We start from the raw sequence: 16,566 nt of genomic DNA, 5'->3' as shown, positions 1-16,566 counted from the left end.
AGCGCCTATCACTATGGCTTATTTTCGGGGTACGGTTTATATTTCTCAAATGCTTAGAAATGCTGCTATGGCTTATTTTATGACTACGCCTTAAAAAGGGGGAAACACGGTAGAATGAGTGAAAAGAATAACTGGCCTTACACTGGATAAGCCAGCTGTGTTTCCTCTTCTTCAGACAGCACCAAGAGTGCAGCACACATCCCCTTTGATAGCCCAACAGCAAGACTGTTGCTGGGCAATCTGTTTCAGGATGGACTGGGCTGCTCTCTTTCAGTCAGCCTCTTCCTGATTTTGGAAAAGCAATAGAAAATCCTGTGGCAATCAAGGCATAATTTATGCGTCATCTATTTAAGAGTAATCTTTTAATTAGGCGAATGCTAATAGGAACCATTGTAGCCAAACATTCGAACAACAGAGCACTTGCCAACTGTTTTAGTACTCTGTGTGCAAATCTCGATTTTCCTAATTACTCAGTTCACAGATGTGTTGAATTTCTAATTTTGCCATGAAGGATTTAATTAAAAATAAACATGCTTAGCTCAGATCTTTTTATAAAAAAGAAAGAAACCTGGAGTTAAGTGCAGATTCGGGAGTAATCAAACCTATTTTCTTTCCTTCTTTTTGTGGCTGTGTGAGATTGTACCAGTTTGTATTCTTTGAAGTATGTTTTCAGCTAAACAGATTAAGAAGAAAATGTGCTGTTTCCTGTGGGTGTCCAGTACGCTCTATGGCTTCAGTATATTCCTCATTGACTAGAGGCATAAAAGAGTCTGCTGGATCAGGCCAGTGGCCCAACAGGTCCAACACTCTGTTCTTGCAGGGACCTACCAGATACCTATAGGAAGCCTGAGTAGGACATGAGTGGAGCTTTGTTCTCCTCTCCTGCTGTTTACAGCAACTGGCATTCAGACATAGGGATGGAAGGATCTGTCAATTTCGGTTCTCTCAGTTTATCTCCAGTCTTAAATTCAGTCCTCCACATTCTGCATCAATTTGCGATTTTAAAAAACCCTCATGAAAATTAACCAGCATTTTAGTTCAAATTTCTCCTAGTAATTCTAATGCTATAAGGAGAAACATATTTCTCCACCTCCTTTCTCCATGCATGATTTTAAACATTTCTATCATTTCTACTTGGCTTTTCCTCTAAACTAAAAAGTCCCAAGCACTATAAGTTTTCTTCAGAGGAGAGTTGCTTCCTCACATCATTTGGGTTGCCTTTGTCTGAACTTTTCCCAACCCTACGATATCTTTTTTGAGGTGAGGCAACCAGAAGTGAACATAATATATCAAGAGTTGTCACACCATTGATTTGTATAACAGTATTATGACACCAGCAATTTTATTTTCAGTACCTTTCTTAATGATGCCTAGCATGGAATTTGCTTTTTTCACAGCTGCCACACACTGGGTCAATGGGTTATCATCTTAATTGAGCTATCCACTATGACCTCAAGGTACAGTATTGTTCCTAGTCAGTCACTACCAGTTCAGACTCCATGAATGTATTTGACACTAAGGTTGTTTTGTTCCAATGTGCACAGAAAGTATTTTTTAAAGTTGTCGTACACTATGTCAACTGCATTACTTATGTATGTTTGTTGACCCTATCAGAGGACTCTAATAGATTAGTGAAACGGGACTAATTGTCATGGAAGCCATGCTGGTTCTTGTTCAAGTCTTGTTCTTCTATATCAGGTGTGGGGATCCTTTGGCCCTCCAGATGTTGCTAAACTACATCTCCCATCAGCCCCAGCAAGCATGGCCAATGGCAAGGGATTATGAGAGTTATAGTTCAGCAACATCTGGCAGGCCAAAATTTTCCCACACCTGTTCTATCTGCTTGGTTATTTTATCTTTAGCAATACTTTCCACTAGTTTTCCCAGAACGGACATAAAACTAACAATATGTTCCCCTGGATTCTTTTTTAAACATTAGTGTTACATTGGCTACTTTCCAGTGAGGTATAGAGACTGATCTTAGACACAAGTTACATAGTTTGGTTAGAATATTGCAATTTCACATTTGAGTTCTTTAAAAACTCTTGGGTGGATGCCAACTGGACTGTGTGATTTGCTAAGTTTTCATTTTGTCAATAAGGACTAGAACATCTCTCACTGCAAACACTGAAGCACTATGCTTCAGATGAGTAGGGAGGTGGCAATTTGCACACCTATTTTAAATGATGCAAATCTAAACTTGAAAAGGAGAGAGAAAATGCCAAAGCCAAGTAGCAACTTTATATCAATGTGCATTTCCAGTTCAGAAATGTGTATTTCGTTTGGAAGGTGGGGATGATTTTAGAAGGGGCTGCTTGTCAGCCTGGGGCTGCTACAGTTTGCGTAAGTACATCAAATAGCAATTACTGTAGTGGGCTTGTTTGCTTTGAAGAATTATCTCTTCTTAACACAAAAGTATTTGGGTTCATATTTACAATATATGGAACACCTCAAACTAAAGGCCTCTAAAAACCAATCCTTATGTAAAATGCAGTATGCCTAGCAACTGTGTTCCATTAATAGTGCAGTCCTAAAGATGTTTATTGAGAGGCAAGTCCCACTTTGTTGAAAGGTGCTTAATCCCAGTTAAGCATGAACACAGCACACTCTAACCAACTGAGTGTAGGGTTGTCTCAAATTTGTCATTTGAAAAGTTTGTCTATTTGTCAGCTACTCAAGTATTTGATACATTTGACAGCCAAGATGCATGTCTTCAATATTTGACAGATGGCATGCTATAGCAGGCTTCCTCAACCTCGGCCCTCCAGATGTTTTTGGCCTACAACTCCCATGATCCCTAGCTAGCAGGACCAGTGGTCAGGGATGATGGGAATTGTAGTCTCAAAACATCTGGAGGGCCGAGGTTGAGGAAGCCTGTGCTATAGTATTTGTTAAATTGTACTTTAATGTGTTTTGAATTGTTTTAATCCATGGGGTTAACCATCTTTGATATGTAGGTTGGAAGGCAGGTTAGACATATTTAAAACAAACAATATGGCAGTACTGATAGTAGACATATCACTGTATCTTGCTGTAGTTTCAAAAACTTTCCACCTGCTGGGGACACATTCTTAATCAGTCTAAATTCTCAACTCAAATAATTTTTGCTTTCTGGAGTTCATTTTTTTCTCCACAAATTCTTAAAGTATATATTATATTGGGATGGTGAACCTTCAACCTGTGGTCCACATGCACTTTGTGGAGGGCTCCCATCCAGTTTGCAGTCTTGCTTCTCCTTTCCTTTCTCCCCCCCCCCCCCCAGCAAGTTCCTGGAGGGGAAGAACAGATACTGTAGCTCTATTCCTCCACTGGAGCCTGATGCATTTCTGCGAGAGCTGCTGAAAAAGGAAAGCCAGAGAGAGGAAGAGATTTGCTCTGAGCCATGGTGAAGTGTGCATACAAGTCCTGCTGATCAGCAGCACACAGCTCCTTCTTTCCCACTACTCAGCTACTGCCTGCAGATCAACCCAGGAGGAAGATAACCCAGGAGGGATGGTTTTAAACCCTTTTAGTTTTGATGTCAAATGGTTTTTGGAAATGGGTCATCCTCACCTACTTTTGGCTCTGGTCCACTCACCATCATCATACGCAGATGGTTCCCCACCTATGCTTTAGATCTAGGATTATTCGAGGAACTGTTCAACTGTTTAGTGCTTTTTCAAGAGATTTTGCTTATGTAGTTTAAGTTATTTATGCAATTTATTTTGTGTATTACTACCACTACTACTACTTTGGCGAGACATGTTTTAAGTCAGACGTCAGACTTCACTTTGTTTTGGATTATTTTGTTTTACAAGAAGAACCATGATATCTCATCAACTGGAGACAGGTGCAATACATATATACTTGGTATTAAAGAACAGTGTACAGTGGTACCTCAGGTTACAGATGCTTCAGGTTACAGACTCTGCTAACCCAGAAATAGTACCTCGGGTTAAGAACGTGCAGCAGCGGCAATGCGGCAGCAGGAGACCCCATTAGCTAAAGTGGTATCTCAGGTTAAGAACAGTTTCAGGTTAAGAATGAACCTCCAGAATGTATTAAGTTCTTAACCCGAGGTACCACTGTATCTGCATTGCTGAAGAGGACAAAGGTTTGTTTTGAATTCTAGAATGGATCTAAGCTCACAGTCTATTCCTGGTTACTCTAGGCTTCCCTCATTTCGGCTGTCCAATTTTGTGTGTGTGCCATTTTGCTGTTGATATTATTAGAATGGCGAGTCTGAAATACTGAGGCACTGCAAAGCACTTGGAAAATCTACTAGTAGAATGGGCTCAATTTTCTGCTCACCCTTGCCTAGGGTGCATATCCAGTTCATCCGGGACACTATTGGCCCTCACCAGTGGTGTAGCAAGGGGGGGCGATGGGGGCGGGTCGCCTGGTTGCCACCCTGGAAGGGGTTGACACTTGGTGCCCCCCCTGAGATTCCCAAGCCGAGTGGCACCACTCCAGCGCTGTGCGGGGATGGTGTCAAGGTCCTGTGCTTGCGGTTGCCGCCGCGACCGGAGGGTCCCGGCACCATCTCCACAGAGCGCTGGAGCAGTGCCGCTCGGCTTGGGAGTCACGGGGGGGGGCCACCGAGTGTCACCCCCCTCTAGGGTCCCGGCGCTGTCCCCGCACAGCGCTGGAGCAGTTTGCCTGCAGCGGAGCTGTACAGCAACACATGCGTGCGTGGTGACGTCACACATGTGCGCTGCGTGGCGACGCCCCACTCCTGGGTGCCGCTCTGGCTGCCAGAGCGGCTTCCTCCGTCCCTGGCCCTCACTACTACTCACTGTGATCTGAAAGTATGTCTCAGAACATACACAGCATATTGGATGTGCCACAGCTCAGTACTTTGCATGAAGGAAGCCTCAGGTTCAATCCCTGGCATCTCTAGGTAGGGATAGTAATATCCCTTGTCTGAAACCATGGAGAGCTACTGCCAGCCAGAGCAGACAATACTGTGGTAGATGGATCAGTGGTCTGACTCTGTGTATAAGGCAGCTTCCTATACTGTATTCTATTTTGTTTGGCTTAAGTAATGCAAATTTCTTATCCTGTATGATACTGAGGGAGTAATGTGTCTAAAGAAGCATACATCCTATAAGCAGATGTACAGTTGAGTTGAATTCTATCTGCAAGACTCTCATCCTTGTACATACTGTACTCAAGTTAACAACTTTGATCTTCTATAAAATACAAAACAACAGAGCTCCCCCTAGCAGTAATTAACTGAAATATTTGAGTGACCTAGTTTATCAGTCTGAATGCTGCTGTTGCTTCTTCATTAAGTATAAGCTGTCCAAGTTCAAATGCTTTTTGGAGTTCTCTGAAAAAGAGCAGAACTTTTTATGCTTTAAGGTGGCAGAACAAATATCTGCCACGAGGGGATTGCTAGTTAGGCAAAATAATACACCTGAGCAGAGTAATTGACAGCTTCAGCATGAAGGACCTAGACTGCAGCACTTGCAGAGATAACTAGGCCAGAACTTAAAATGTGCACCAAATGCACTATTTGTTGAAACACAGGTTCCTAAACATCTGTTACCAGACACCTATATGCAGTACTAATTGCGGAGGGAAAACATTTATCTTTGCATCAAAGAGCACTTTCAAAACTCACTGGACCAATTTATATTCTACACGATCAGGAAAAAAAGGATGCCTGTTGGTAATTACAGACAACACAAATCCTGGTTCTTTACAAGTGCAGATAACAGCTTAACCTTTGTGCTTTACATGGCTCTTCCAAAGTTATACCTCTTGTCTATGAAGATGAGATTGTTGGTTTTATTTTCAAACTTAAAAAAAAATTTTTTTCAGTTTCAACAGCAGGCCCATGAGCTTCTCTACACTGCTGCTACCAGCAATTAACATGTGCAGGATTGGGGGAGGTGTGTTTATGTGTGGCTGCTGACTTATTGGACAAGTTGGTTTTCTTTGACTGACACAAAGATGCATTTGTCCTTGTCAATACTATTACCATAAAATATAATTACCAAACCTAAAATAAACAGTATGTAGTCTGTTTACTCCAAGGTAAATTGCAACAAATTCAATAGGATTTACTGTACTCCTTTCTAAATTTTGTGCATAAATTTTCAATTTTAGTCACCTCCATGCAGCTTAAGATCAGATAATTAAAATAGTCTAATGTACCTTTTATTTCCTCTAGTAATTTCACAAGTTACACCTTCAAGGGCAACTTTGCCACTGTGAACACTGTAAAAATTTGTACTGTAATGAGATCTAGAATGGGAGTGCCTGATCACCTCATCTGTCTCCTGAGAAATCTCTATGTGGGACAAGAAGCTACAGTTAGAACTGGATATGGAACAACTGATTGGTTCAAAATTGGGAAAGGAGTATGACAAGGTTGTATATTGTCTCCCTGCTTATTTAACTTATATGCAGAATTCATCATGCGAAAGGCTGGACTAGATGAATCCCAAGCCGGAATTAAGATTGCCGGAAGAAATATCAACAACCTCAGATATGCAGATGACACTACCTTGATGGCAGAAAGTGAGGAGGAATTAAAGAACCTTTTAATGAGGGTGAAAGAGGAGAGCGCAAAATATGGTCTGAAGCTCAACATCAAAAAAACCAAGATCATGGCCACTGGTCCCATCACCTCCTGGCAAATAGAAGGGGAAGAAATTGAGGCAGTGAGAGATTTTACTTTCTTGGGCTCCTTGATCACTGCAGATGGTGACAGCAGTCACGAAATTAAAAGACGCCTGCTTCTTGGGAGAAAAGCAATGACAAACCTAGACAGCATCTTAAAAAGCAGAGACATCACCTTGCCTACAAAGGTCCGTATAGTTAAAGCTATGGTTTTCCCAGTAGTGATGTATGGAAGTGAGAGCTGGACCATAAAGAAGGCTGATCGCCGAAGAATTGATGCTTTTGAATTATGGTGCTGGAGGAGACTCTTGAGAGTCCCATGGACTGCAAGAAGATCAAACCTATCAATTCTGAAGGAAATCAGCCCTGAGTGCTCACTGGAAGGACAGATCGTGAAGCTGAGGCTCCAATACTTTGGCCACATCATGAGAAGAGAAGACTCCCTGGAAAAGACCCTGATGTTGGGAAAGATTGAGGGCACTAGGAGAAGGGGACGACAGAGGACGAGATGGTTGGACAGTGTTCTCGAAGCTAAGAACATGAGTTTGACCAAACTGCGGGAGGCAGTGCAAGACAGGCGTGCCTGGCGTGCTATGGTCCATGGGGTCACGAAGAGTCGGACACGACTAAACAACAACAAATGAGATCTAGAATCCCGTGCTCCCGAAGCTGGCTTAAAAATCCGGAAACATAAACGTACAGAAAATAATCACGACCGCTAAAATGGACCCTGCTGAAATAGAAGTCCTCTCCCTTCTTACTAGAGTGCGGGTTAGCTGTTTACTTAACAATGATGAAATGCACTCTGTATGCGCTCAGTGACTTTATCGCCAAATGCTGTTTTTATTTTCATTTTCCGGGATTCAAACTAGCAACTAAAAATAGGTTTCAAAATAACCCCTAAGCCACAGCAAAAAGCTGAACGACGACTGTCTTCCGTCCCTCGCGGCAGCAACGCCGTCTCCTCCTCCTCCTTTCACAAGTAAACGGACAGTCCACGTGATTAGGCCGCACTGCGTGACTATTCGCACGCTCCTCTCCCTCAAGAACTACCCGGAGCCAAAACGAAAACTTGCTTTCCCAGCAAGCTGTGCGCAGCCGAGCATGCGCTTAGTCCCCGAAAACTACAGCTCCCGGCGTGCCCACCCGGACCACAATTCCCAGGGGGTACCAGGCGGCGCCTGCGCGGTGGCAGCTGGCGCTCGGGCCATTTAAATGTGTGTGAGGGAGACGGTGAAATGGCTGCGCAGGTCGCTGCAGTGCGCGCCGTGTCCCGGGGCGCGGAAGAAACGCCTTCGCTCCCACTTGGCGACCGGCCGGGCAGACCCAGGGGAGGGGGGAGGAAGCGGAAAGGCCCGCCGGTGGAGCTCGGAGGGTGCAAGAGGGCCAAGCTGAGCCAGCAGCCGCTCGTGGTGGGGCCCGCTCAGGCGGAGCCCCCGCCACCGCTGCCGCCGGCCGCCGTCCCCGGCCTGTCGGCGGCGCCCTCCGTAGCGTCCGCCGCAGCGGGGCTCTTCACTTTCTCCCCCCTCAGCCTCCCCGCGCAGGCCCCGCGTTGCGAGCGGCGGCATCACCACCGGCACCGGCACCGCCCGGACAGCGCCGACTCGGAGCCCGGCCGCTCCTCCGGGGGGAAGCTGCACAAGGGGAGGCGGGGAAGCTCCAGCGACGGCGCCATCGGGCGGCCCAGCAAGCGAGGTGAGCGGCGGCGGGGGGGGGGGCTGGTGGGGGGCGGGCGCCCGTAGGTCCCCTTGGGTCGAGTCTTCCTTCAGGGTCGGGTTCCTTGCCTGGCAGGTAGTCGCGCGCTCCACGCCCATCGGTCTGTGGCGACCCACACCCCCCCTGCTGCCTTTCAGCGCATCTGCCAGGTCCGGTTCCTGGAGGCCAGAACGGGGGAAATGCATCTCTTTGCGTAGCTTGGCTATTAGATTCTACTTGCTGAAATCCGCGGCGGGATAGAGGGCCCAGTCCAAAGCAGGGGTCGCTGCATTTGGTTCTGGCCGCGGAGGGTGCCAGCTCGAGCTGCCAGGTGGGGTGGCGGAGTTTACTTATTATATACCTGTTGGAGGACTTCACCGTCGTTTGTCAGTTGGCTAGCGACAGGCTGGGTTGCTTGCTAAGGCGCGCCTGGCCCTGTCAGAGATCCTTCTTGCCTTTTAAATGCTCGTGCTTGTCATTCCTCAGCTGCATTTCTTCACTACCTATTTAAGTTAATCTCTTGCTTTCCTCCAGATGTTGCATAGTGATATGTTTAGTGAGTTGTCGGTTTTGTTAAGGGTTAAAGGGTGAGCTAAAGTTCATTCTCTTTTGACAGTGTCTTATCTGTCTGTCTTTATGCTTGCTCCTGATTTCAATTATGTACAGTAGTAGGATAGTAGTAGTGGAGTTGCTCTATGCAGTGTGTCTCTTGAAACTTCAGTCTTGTGGAAATAGAACTTAAAGATAAAAGTGAACTTTTTAAAAAGAGCCCTTGTGGCGTAATGGTTAGAGTGTTGGACTATGATCTGGGAGACCAGGGTTTGAATGCCACTCAGCCATGAAGCTCACTGGGTGACCTTGGGCCGATCATCATCTCTCAGCACCTAACCTATCTCACAGGGTTAGGAGGATGAAATGGGGAGGATGATAACCATGTACAGTACACCACATTGAGCTCTTAGGAAGAAAAGCTGGTATGTAAATACACACAAACACTCACACATTTAAGAAACATGGTTCTTAAGAGGACTGAACACTCATTAACCCAAGAAGTCCAACAAGTACATATGTTGGCTCAAAATGGCTGTTTTTGGACTACTGTTAGTGGGGTAGGCGTCTAGAACATAATATTGCAATATTATTTTTACACTTACAAAAAGTTTTGATTTGAACATATTGTTTTTGGTTCATTGAATAGCTTTTCTAGTTTTGCAACTTTTAAAAAAGTCAGTAGCTAAATAGTTTAATTAGAGATGCTGCATATTAAAGTCTTACACATTTGTTGGGAGCAGAAACATGTTATTGTGCAGATTTCTGAAACTTTCATGTGAGCATACCCGAGTATTTTGGAATGCTTAAAGTGTATATATTTAATGTCTCTAACTCTTGCAATATTTTTCCTTTAAAAAAAGAGATGAGTGGGTTTTTTAACTGCCCTGCTTCTAGATAGCTTGCCCTCTTTTAGACAGTTGGCTATTCTTCAGAAGTCTGTGGTACTAAAAGTTGCATATCTAGTTTTGAAATTGCTTTAGTAGAAACTTTTGATATCTTCAGTACATGTGATCTGCTTGTGACATGTTTGTGTGTATCTCTTTGAAAAATCCTTGCGTATCTAATAGAATAGTGGGGCCAAATGCTAGTAGTACAATTCTAGTGACTGAAGGTAGCCATGGTGCTATATCACTTTAGGTAGAATTTGTTTAACACTCCTATACATGTTTACTCAGATGTATGGTCCAGTTGTTCAGTAGGATTAACTTTTGGGTAAATGTGCTTAGTATTGCAGTCTAAGGATAGCTACCAAATTTCAAACTGAAACTTGAGATTTCTAGTTTGGAATACAGCATGGTAGTTACTAACCATATTATGACACTAATGACATATTGATAAATGAAACAGTAGCACACCTATTATTATAGGACACTATAGTATTGTAGTGTAATGACGACTTTTAACCTAGGCAGTTGTGTGTCGAGACCCCGTAACCACCACCTCAAGGAGGAATCGAAACACAAAGACACAGGATATAAGGTTAATGTTATTGGGGAAATTTAGGCCACAACTTTATTGGTTACAGAATGTGAGCGGTATTGGCTTAGGCATTGAGTAGACCAGGCATTGAGTAGCTCCCCCCTGGGTTCCTGAAGGGTCGTGGCATGCCCCTGGCCCTGCACTGGACTTCGGATGAGATCCACACCCCCGGATTCCTTTAATGGAATACACCTAAGCATGGAGGGGCAGATGATGGCCAGGCCTCCCCTCCCCCATCAGAAGGTCACCCAATGCCTAACTGCAAAACCTTACAAAGTTGTGACGATTGCTCAGTTTAAACAGGTCCCAGCCATGCCCCCCCAGCCAGCCAATTGGCCGGCCGAATGATGACGTGGCTGGGGGGGCATGGGCGGCGCGGAACAATGTTCCCGCCCCCCAGAGGAGAGTGGGTGGCCACGCGGTCCACCACAACTCCTCCCCACTGGGAAGTGGAGCGGATTTGTCAGCTATGCTGTGATATTTGTTATAGACATGGAGGCAAAAACCTTCTTTGTTCTTTTTCCTTGCTAATGAAGCAACACCATATTTAAGCATATAAGATTTGGATAAATGAACACTTGAACAGTAAGTCTGTTAAATATTCACTTGATGCCTATCAGTGTTGGTATCAAGAAAATTTATTGTAGGCCTGTTCTTCAGGAGAATATTTGAATGACCAAGATTCTTGCTATGTTAAGAACATATTATGAAGAGGATTTTGAAACTTGAAACACTTGTGTACAGTGAAGAGTTAAAGAAAGTCAGCACTAATGTAAGTTAAGGCTCTTTCCATTTATTTTTCCTGTAGTGAACAGGATATAATCCACAAATTTTGCTTGCTGTATACCAGACTGAGAATATTTTAATTATTGCTCTCCTGTGATTTATTTAGTAGGACAAACCAATGTGGAATACCATCAGTAGTGAAATCCCACTTGTGGCTTGCAAGTAGTATTTGGGTAACTGTATAAGTGCACGATTAGACCTCTTAGTTTATTCGTCAGAAGTAGGGGGGGGAATGAAATTCATCATATTGGTTCATTAGAACTCTGCTTAATGTGTTTAGAATTACCTTTCAGTGAAAAATTAGAATCCCTCATATTCACTGTGGTTAGAGTGCTCTTACTATGAAAAAGAAGTATTGTTGAAACTGTAATTCAGAGGACACTCTTCAGTGAAAAAGAGAGAGAAGAGCCTAATATTTTGCTCTATTGATGTGTTACTTAGGCGCTTGGCTGAAGAAAAACACTTCCACTTCCTTGATGACAGAGTTATATAAAAAAATTCCTTCAGTAGCACCTTAAAGACCAACTAAGTTTTTATTTTGGTATGAGCTTTCGTGTGCATGCACACTTCTTCAGATACAGTGAAATGGAAGTTTCCAGGCACTTATGTAGAGAAGGGGTGGGGAGGGGTGGGGATGGGGAGGGGGGATCACTCAGAAGGGTGGTGGAAATGGGTGATTGACTTAAGGTGCTACTGAAGGAATTTTTTTATTTTACTTCGATCCAGACCAACACGGCTACCTACCTGTAACCAGAGTTATATAATAAGACCTTTTCATTTTTGTGCCATCACTTTGAATGCTACACACAGTCTCACCTTTGTTTGCTAAAGATTTTTAAAGCACAGGCTCTTTTCATGCAAAGGTAACTGAGCTGTAGTAGGGTTACCTTGTCCTAGTTCTGCATTTACTGATAATTATGGCTCATTCTATAATACATGGCAGCAAGCCCAAGTTGGGTGCCATGTACTGTACATTCAACAGTCCTGGCTCTTGTGTATACCTATATAACACACTACTTTTTATATAACCACTCAGAAACGCTTGTGGTTAATCATAAGAACAACAAGAACTGGATTATATTAGAGGTACAGATAGTTTCTCATCTGAGAAGGCTAAGAAGCAGCTGTTCCTGAGCGAACAGCAGATGAAGTAGCTGGGTGCCAGAACTAATAGTGATTTCATGGCAGCCTTCCAAACCAATAAAAAGGTAAAGGGACCCCTGACCATTAGGTCCAGTCGCGGACGACTCTGGGGTTGCGGCGCTCATCTCGCTCTATAGTCCGATGGAGCCGGCGTTTGTCCGCAGACAACTTCCGGGTCATGTGGCCAGCATGACTAAGCCGCTTCTGGTGACCCAGAGCAGCACACGGAAGTGCTGTTTACCTTCCTGCCGGAGCGGTATCTATTTATCTACTTGCACTTTGACGTGCTTTTGAACTGCTAGTTTGGCAGGAGCAGGGACTGAACAATGGGAGCTCACCCCGTCACAGGGATTCGAACCGTCGACCTTCTGATCGGCAAGCCCTAGGATCTGTGGTTTAGACCACAGCGCCACCCGACCAATAGATATACAGTGGTGCCTCGCTTAACGAAAGCCCTGCTTAACAAAATTTCCGCTTAACGAAAGGATTTTTCGAGCGGAGGTTGCCTCGCTAGACGAATTCATTTTATGAAAAATTCGTCTAGCGAATCGCGGTTTCCCATAGGAATGCATTGAAATTCAATTAATGTGTTCCTATGGGCAAAAAAATTCCAAAAAAATTCAATGCATTCCTATGGGATTCGCTAGATGAATTTTTTGTTATAAGAAAAGACCCGTGGAACGAATTAAATTAGTCTAGCGAGGCACCACTGTAGTTAAAGAACATGGAAAAAGTGCTGTCAACTGCACTAGTGCAACCTTGCTACCTCAAAGACCAGAATATAGTCTTCTCTAATTTGGTGGAAATATATACCGGTAGTTGGAAACCTTTTTGAGAACAGAAAAACCAGGACACTTACGTTAAGAATCAAGATGAAAGATGAGTCTGTTCAAAGAGTTTGGTGTGTGTGTGTGCCATTTATTTGTGGAATTCTAAGGTGGTGGACCTTCTTGAGAGCAGAGGGAAGAGTGGTCATGTATCAAAACCAGGGGTCAGCAACCTTTTTCTGCCGTGGGCCGGTCCACCGTCCCTCAGGCCATTTGGTGGGCCTGACTAATTTTTTTTTGGGGGGGGGATGAACAAATTCCTATGCCCCACAAATAACCCAGAGATGCATTTTAAATAAAAGGACATATTCTCCTCATGTAAAAACACGCTGATTCCCAGACCACCTGTGAGCCGCATTGAGAAGGTGATTGGGCTGCATCCGGCCCACTGGCCTTAGGTTGCCTACCCCTGATCAAAACTATCTGCTGTTACCTGAGGCATTACTTGCAGGTTACTTTTACACATAGTATGAGTCACCAGATGACCAATGAGCCACCAATTAAAGTTTCTACCATATTCCTTATTACTAAAACCAAGAGTAGAATTTTAAATGCAGTACAATGGTGAAAATATTCCTGCCACACATTCTTACATGTAGTAAAAGTTCAGTCATTTACCAAATGGAAAGGTTTTCCTACATGGTTGCTTGGATGCCTATCCTGGAACTGGAAAAGCTTGGGCACTATGGAATCAGTGACTTCATGGAAGCCTGTACCAAGATTATTGTAGTTTGTAGTCAGTTACAAGCAGTAAAGCAGTAATGTATCAAGAACCCGTCCCCCACACATGACTTTTTGTGATATGGGGAATAAATATATACTTATAAGATACATGCCAAATATGGCAAACTTGATTCCAGGATTTGGCTGTGTATGAAATAGCTGCCATGAAGTTTGTAGAGCTCAACATACAACATTAAAGACTAGTGGAGCTGTAGCTCAGTGGGTAGAGCATCAAGTTTATGCTCACCCACCCCTCCTGTGAGACTAGGAAGACAATTTATGCTAAGTTTACTTTCAGTTTTAAATCTTGGCATAGCATTATCTGCTAACTTGGCTTACTACAAACAAATTCAAACCATGGACAACACAGGAAGGGGTGGAGTGTGGGCAGAAAACTCCTCAGAAACACTGCGGTCTTGTTCACCATATTGCTAAACATGGTTTAGTGTTATGGTGAATCAGTCAATTGTTCAATGAAGTTTCATTTAGTTTTCTTTAAAGCAATACTTCATTAATACCGGTACATGACATACAAGCAGCTCAATCCAACCCATGTTTGCTTGAAAGTTAGTCCAGTTTATTTAAATGAGCTTGCTTCTATGTAGGATGTTTAAAATGGGATTTCAGTTGTGTAAGGAATAAGGCATATCAGAGTCCTCCATTCTGTGCTAGGATTGGGAGAGCCCCACCAAGTCCATTGCTGTACTTGCTATAGAAAGCTTTCAGTTGCTAAAAATTCAGTTTGATAAGAATAGTAATGTATGATGGATATATTTTGACTCTATAAGAAGACTCAGGCCTTTGAAAACATTAGTGTAATTTTAATTTGTATCCTGTGGTCCACTGCCATGCTGTTGTAAATGTTTTGTTACAAAGTTTCATTGTATTTTTTGTGTGTGAGCTGCCCTTCGAGCATTTGAAGAAGGCTGGGGTAGAAAAGTAATAAATATATACAATGTCAGTCTGAGTAGTCTCAAAAGTGTAACTTTTTCAGGTGACTGTTTCTAGGATGCATGTACAGTGGTGCCTCGCTTAACAAACGCCCCATAAGACAAAATTTTCGCTTAAAGAAAGGATTTTTCTAGCGGAGGTTGCCTCGCTAGACAAATTCGTTTAACGAAAAAATCGTCTAGCGAATCGCGGTTTCCCATAGGAATCTCCATTTGGCTTCACCCTCTCCCATCTCCATTTGGCTTCACCCTCCAGCTTTCTTAAGCAGGTAAGCAGGTAAGCAGAAGGGCATATTTATTGAATTTATATCTCATCTTTTTCTCCAAGGGGTGCAAGGTTCATCCCCCTCCTCAGTTAATCTCTACAATGACCCTGTGAGCTAAGTTAAGAGGCTGTGACTGGCCCAAGGTTACTCAGTGATCTTTATGACCAGGTGGAGATTTGAACCCTGATCTCCCAGTTCCAAGTCTCATATTCTAACCACTACACCACACTGGCTTTCTAGAGTACTTCTGCTATGGGGCAGCTATATAAATTAAGTAGGTAAATAATATGGAGAAAACAAAATGTAACTTACAGAATGATCTGAAATATTTTCCTTGAAGCTTGAATTTGTTTTATTCTGGATAGTTTTATTTGATGTTTTAATATGCCTAGGGCTTGCTGATCAGAAGGTCGGCGGTTCGAATCCCCGCGACGGGGTGAGCTCCCGTTGTTCGGTCCCAGCTCCTGCCAACCTAGCAGTTCGAAAGCACGTCAAAGTGCAACTAGATAAATAGGTACCACTCTGGCGGGAAGGTAAATGGCGTTTCTGTGTGCTGCTCTGGTTCGCCAGAAGTGGCTTAGTCATGCTGGCCACATGACCCGGAAGCTGTACGCCGGCTCCCTCGGCCAGTAAAGTGAGATGAGCGCCGCAACCCCAGAGTCGTCCGCGGCTGGACCTAATGGTCAGGGGTCCCTTTACTTACCTAAACTGCTTTGAGATTTTTTCTTTAAAATGTAAAGCAGTATAGAAATGAAATGAATAAAAATAATAAAAATATTAATCTCCCCCCCATGGTGCCTAGACATTCTTTTGTGGTGACTTTAACCCAGGTTTAAGGTGCCATTTGATGCCTAGCTTATATACCTTGAGTTTCTAACACTGTCAATGAGGCTATACATTTAATGGGGATAGGTGTGTATATAGGTTGGAAAAGTGTTAGATGCTTGCTTAAACCTAAGGAACATAATACAGCCTTAGTTTTCTTTTGTTGTTTTTTAAAATTGTTTTTGCATTTTACAACATTAACCATCTCCCCAACCAAGCATGTGAGATACAGTGGAATAATGGGTGAGCATTGCACATGGTTCATGACATTCCAGGTTTTACAATATATAAAATAAAAGCCAACAGTCATCTATAACAGCCAATGAAGTCTAAATTCATTAGGGAGTCCACAGGTACTTTTTCTTCTTATATGCATAAAATTGTAAAGCTGTCTGGAGAGAGTTAATCCACAAGCCTGGGTTTGAATGACATGTCAATTCAGACTGTGACTTAGTTTAGTGCAGCAGCAGAATGAATGACCAGTGGAGAGGAGCAAAGCAGCTGCAGCCCTCTTTCTCAGGGCCTGCATATGTGGTGGTTTGTGCTATAGTTTAGTTTAGTGCTATTTGTGAACCAAGCCTTAGTGCTTGGTCCTCACAGGAATCCTGTAATCTGACAGTAAAGGTAATTTATGTACTGAGCATAATGCCAAGACCATTACGAACATGGATACACTTGTAAATCAGCCACACAATAGCTTTGTTTGCAAAT

The 16,566-nt window shown here is 43.5% G+C and overlaps 1 protein-coding gene across 1 annotated transcript in view; it reads left to right on the top strand.

The window, feature by feature from the left end:
* Positions 1–7,805: 7,805 nt before the first annotated feature.
* Positions 7,806–16,566, top strand: part of RSBN1 (round spermatid basic protein 1) — a 28,821-nt gene continuing 20,060 nt past the window's right edge. Inside the window, exon 1 of the mRNA XM_035122846.3 lies at positions 7,806–8,304. Within this exon, the coding sequence (XP_034978737.3) occupies positions 7,848–8,304 (457 nt within the window). The 5' untranslated portion in view covers positions 7,806–7,847. The remainder of the gene's footprint in view (positions 8,305–16,566) is intronic.

Source organism: Zootoca vivipara, chromosome 7 (genome assembly GCF_965207765.1).
Source record: "Zootoca vivipara chromosome 7, rZooViv2.hap1.1, whole genome shotgun sequence".
Lineage (NCBI taxonomy): Eukaryota > Metazoa > Chordata > Lepidosauria > Squamata > Lacertidae > Zootoca > Zootoca vivipara.
Note: the sequence above shows the minus strand (reverse complement) of the source record. Positions and strands in the feature narration are given on the sequence as shown.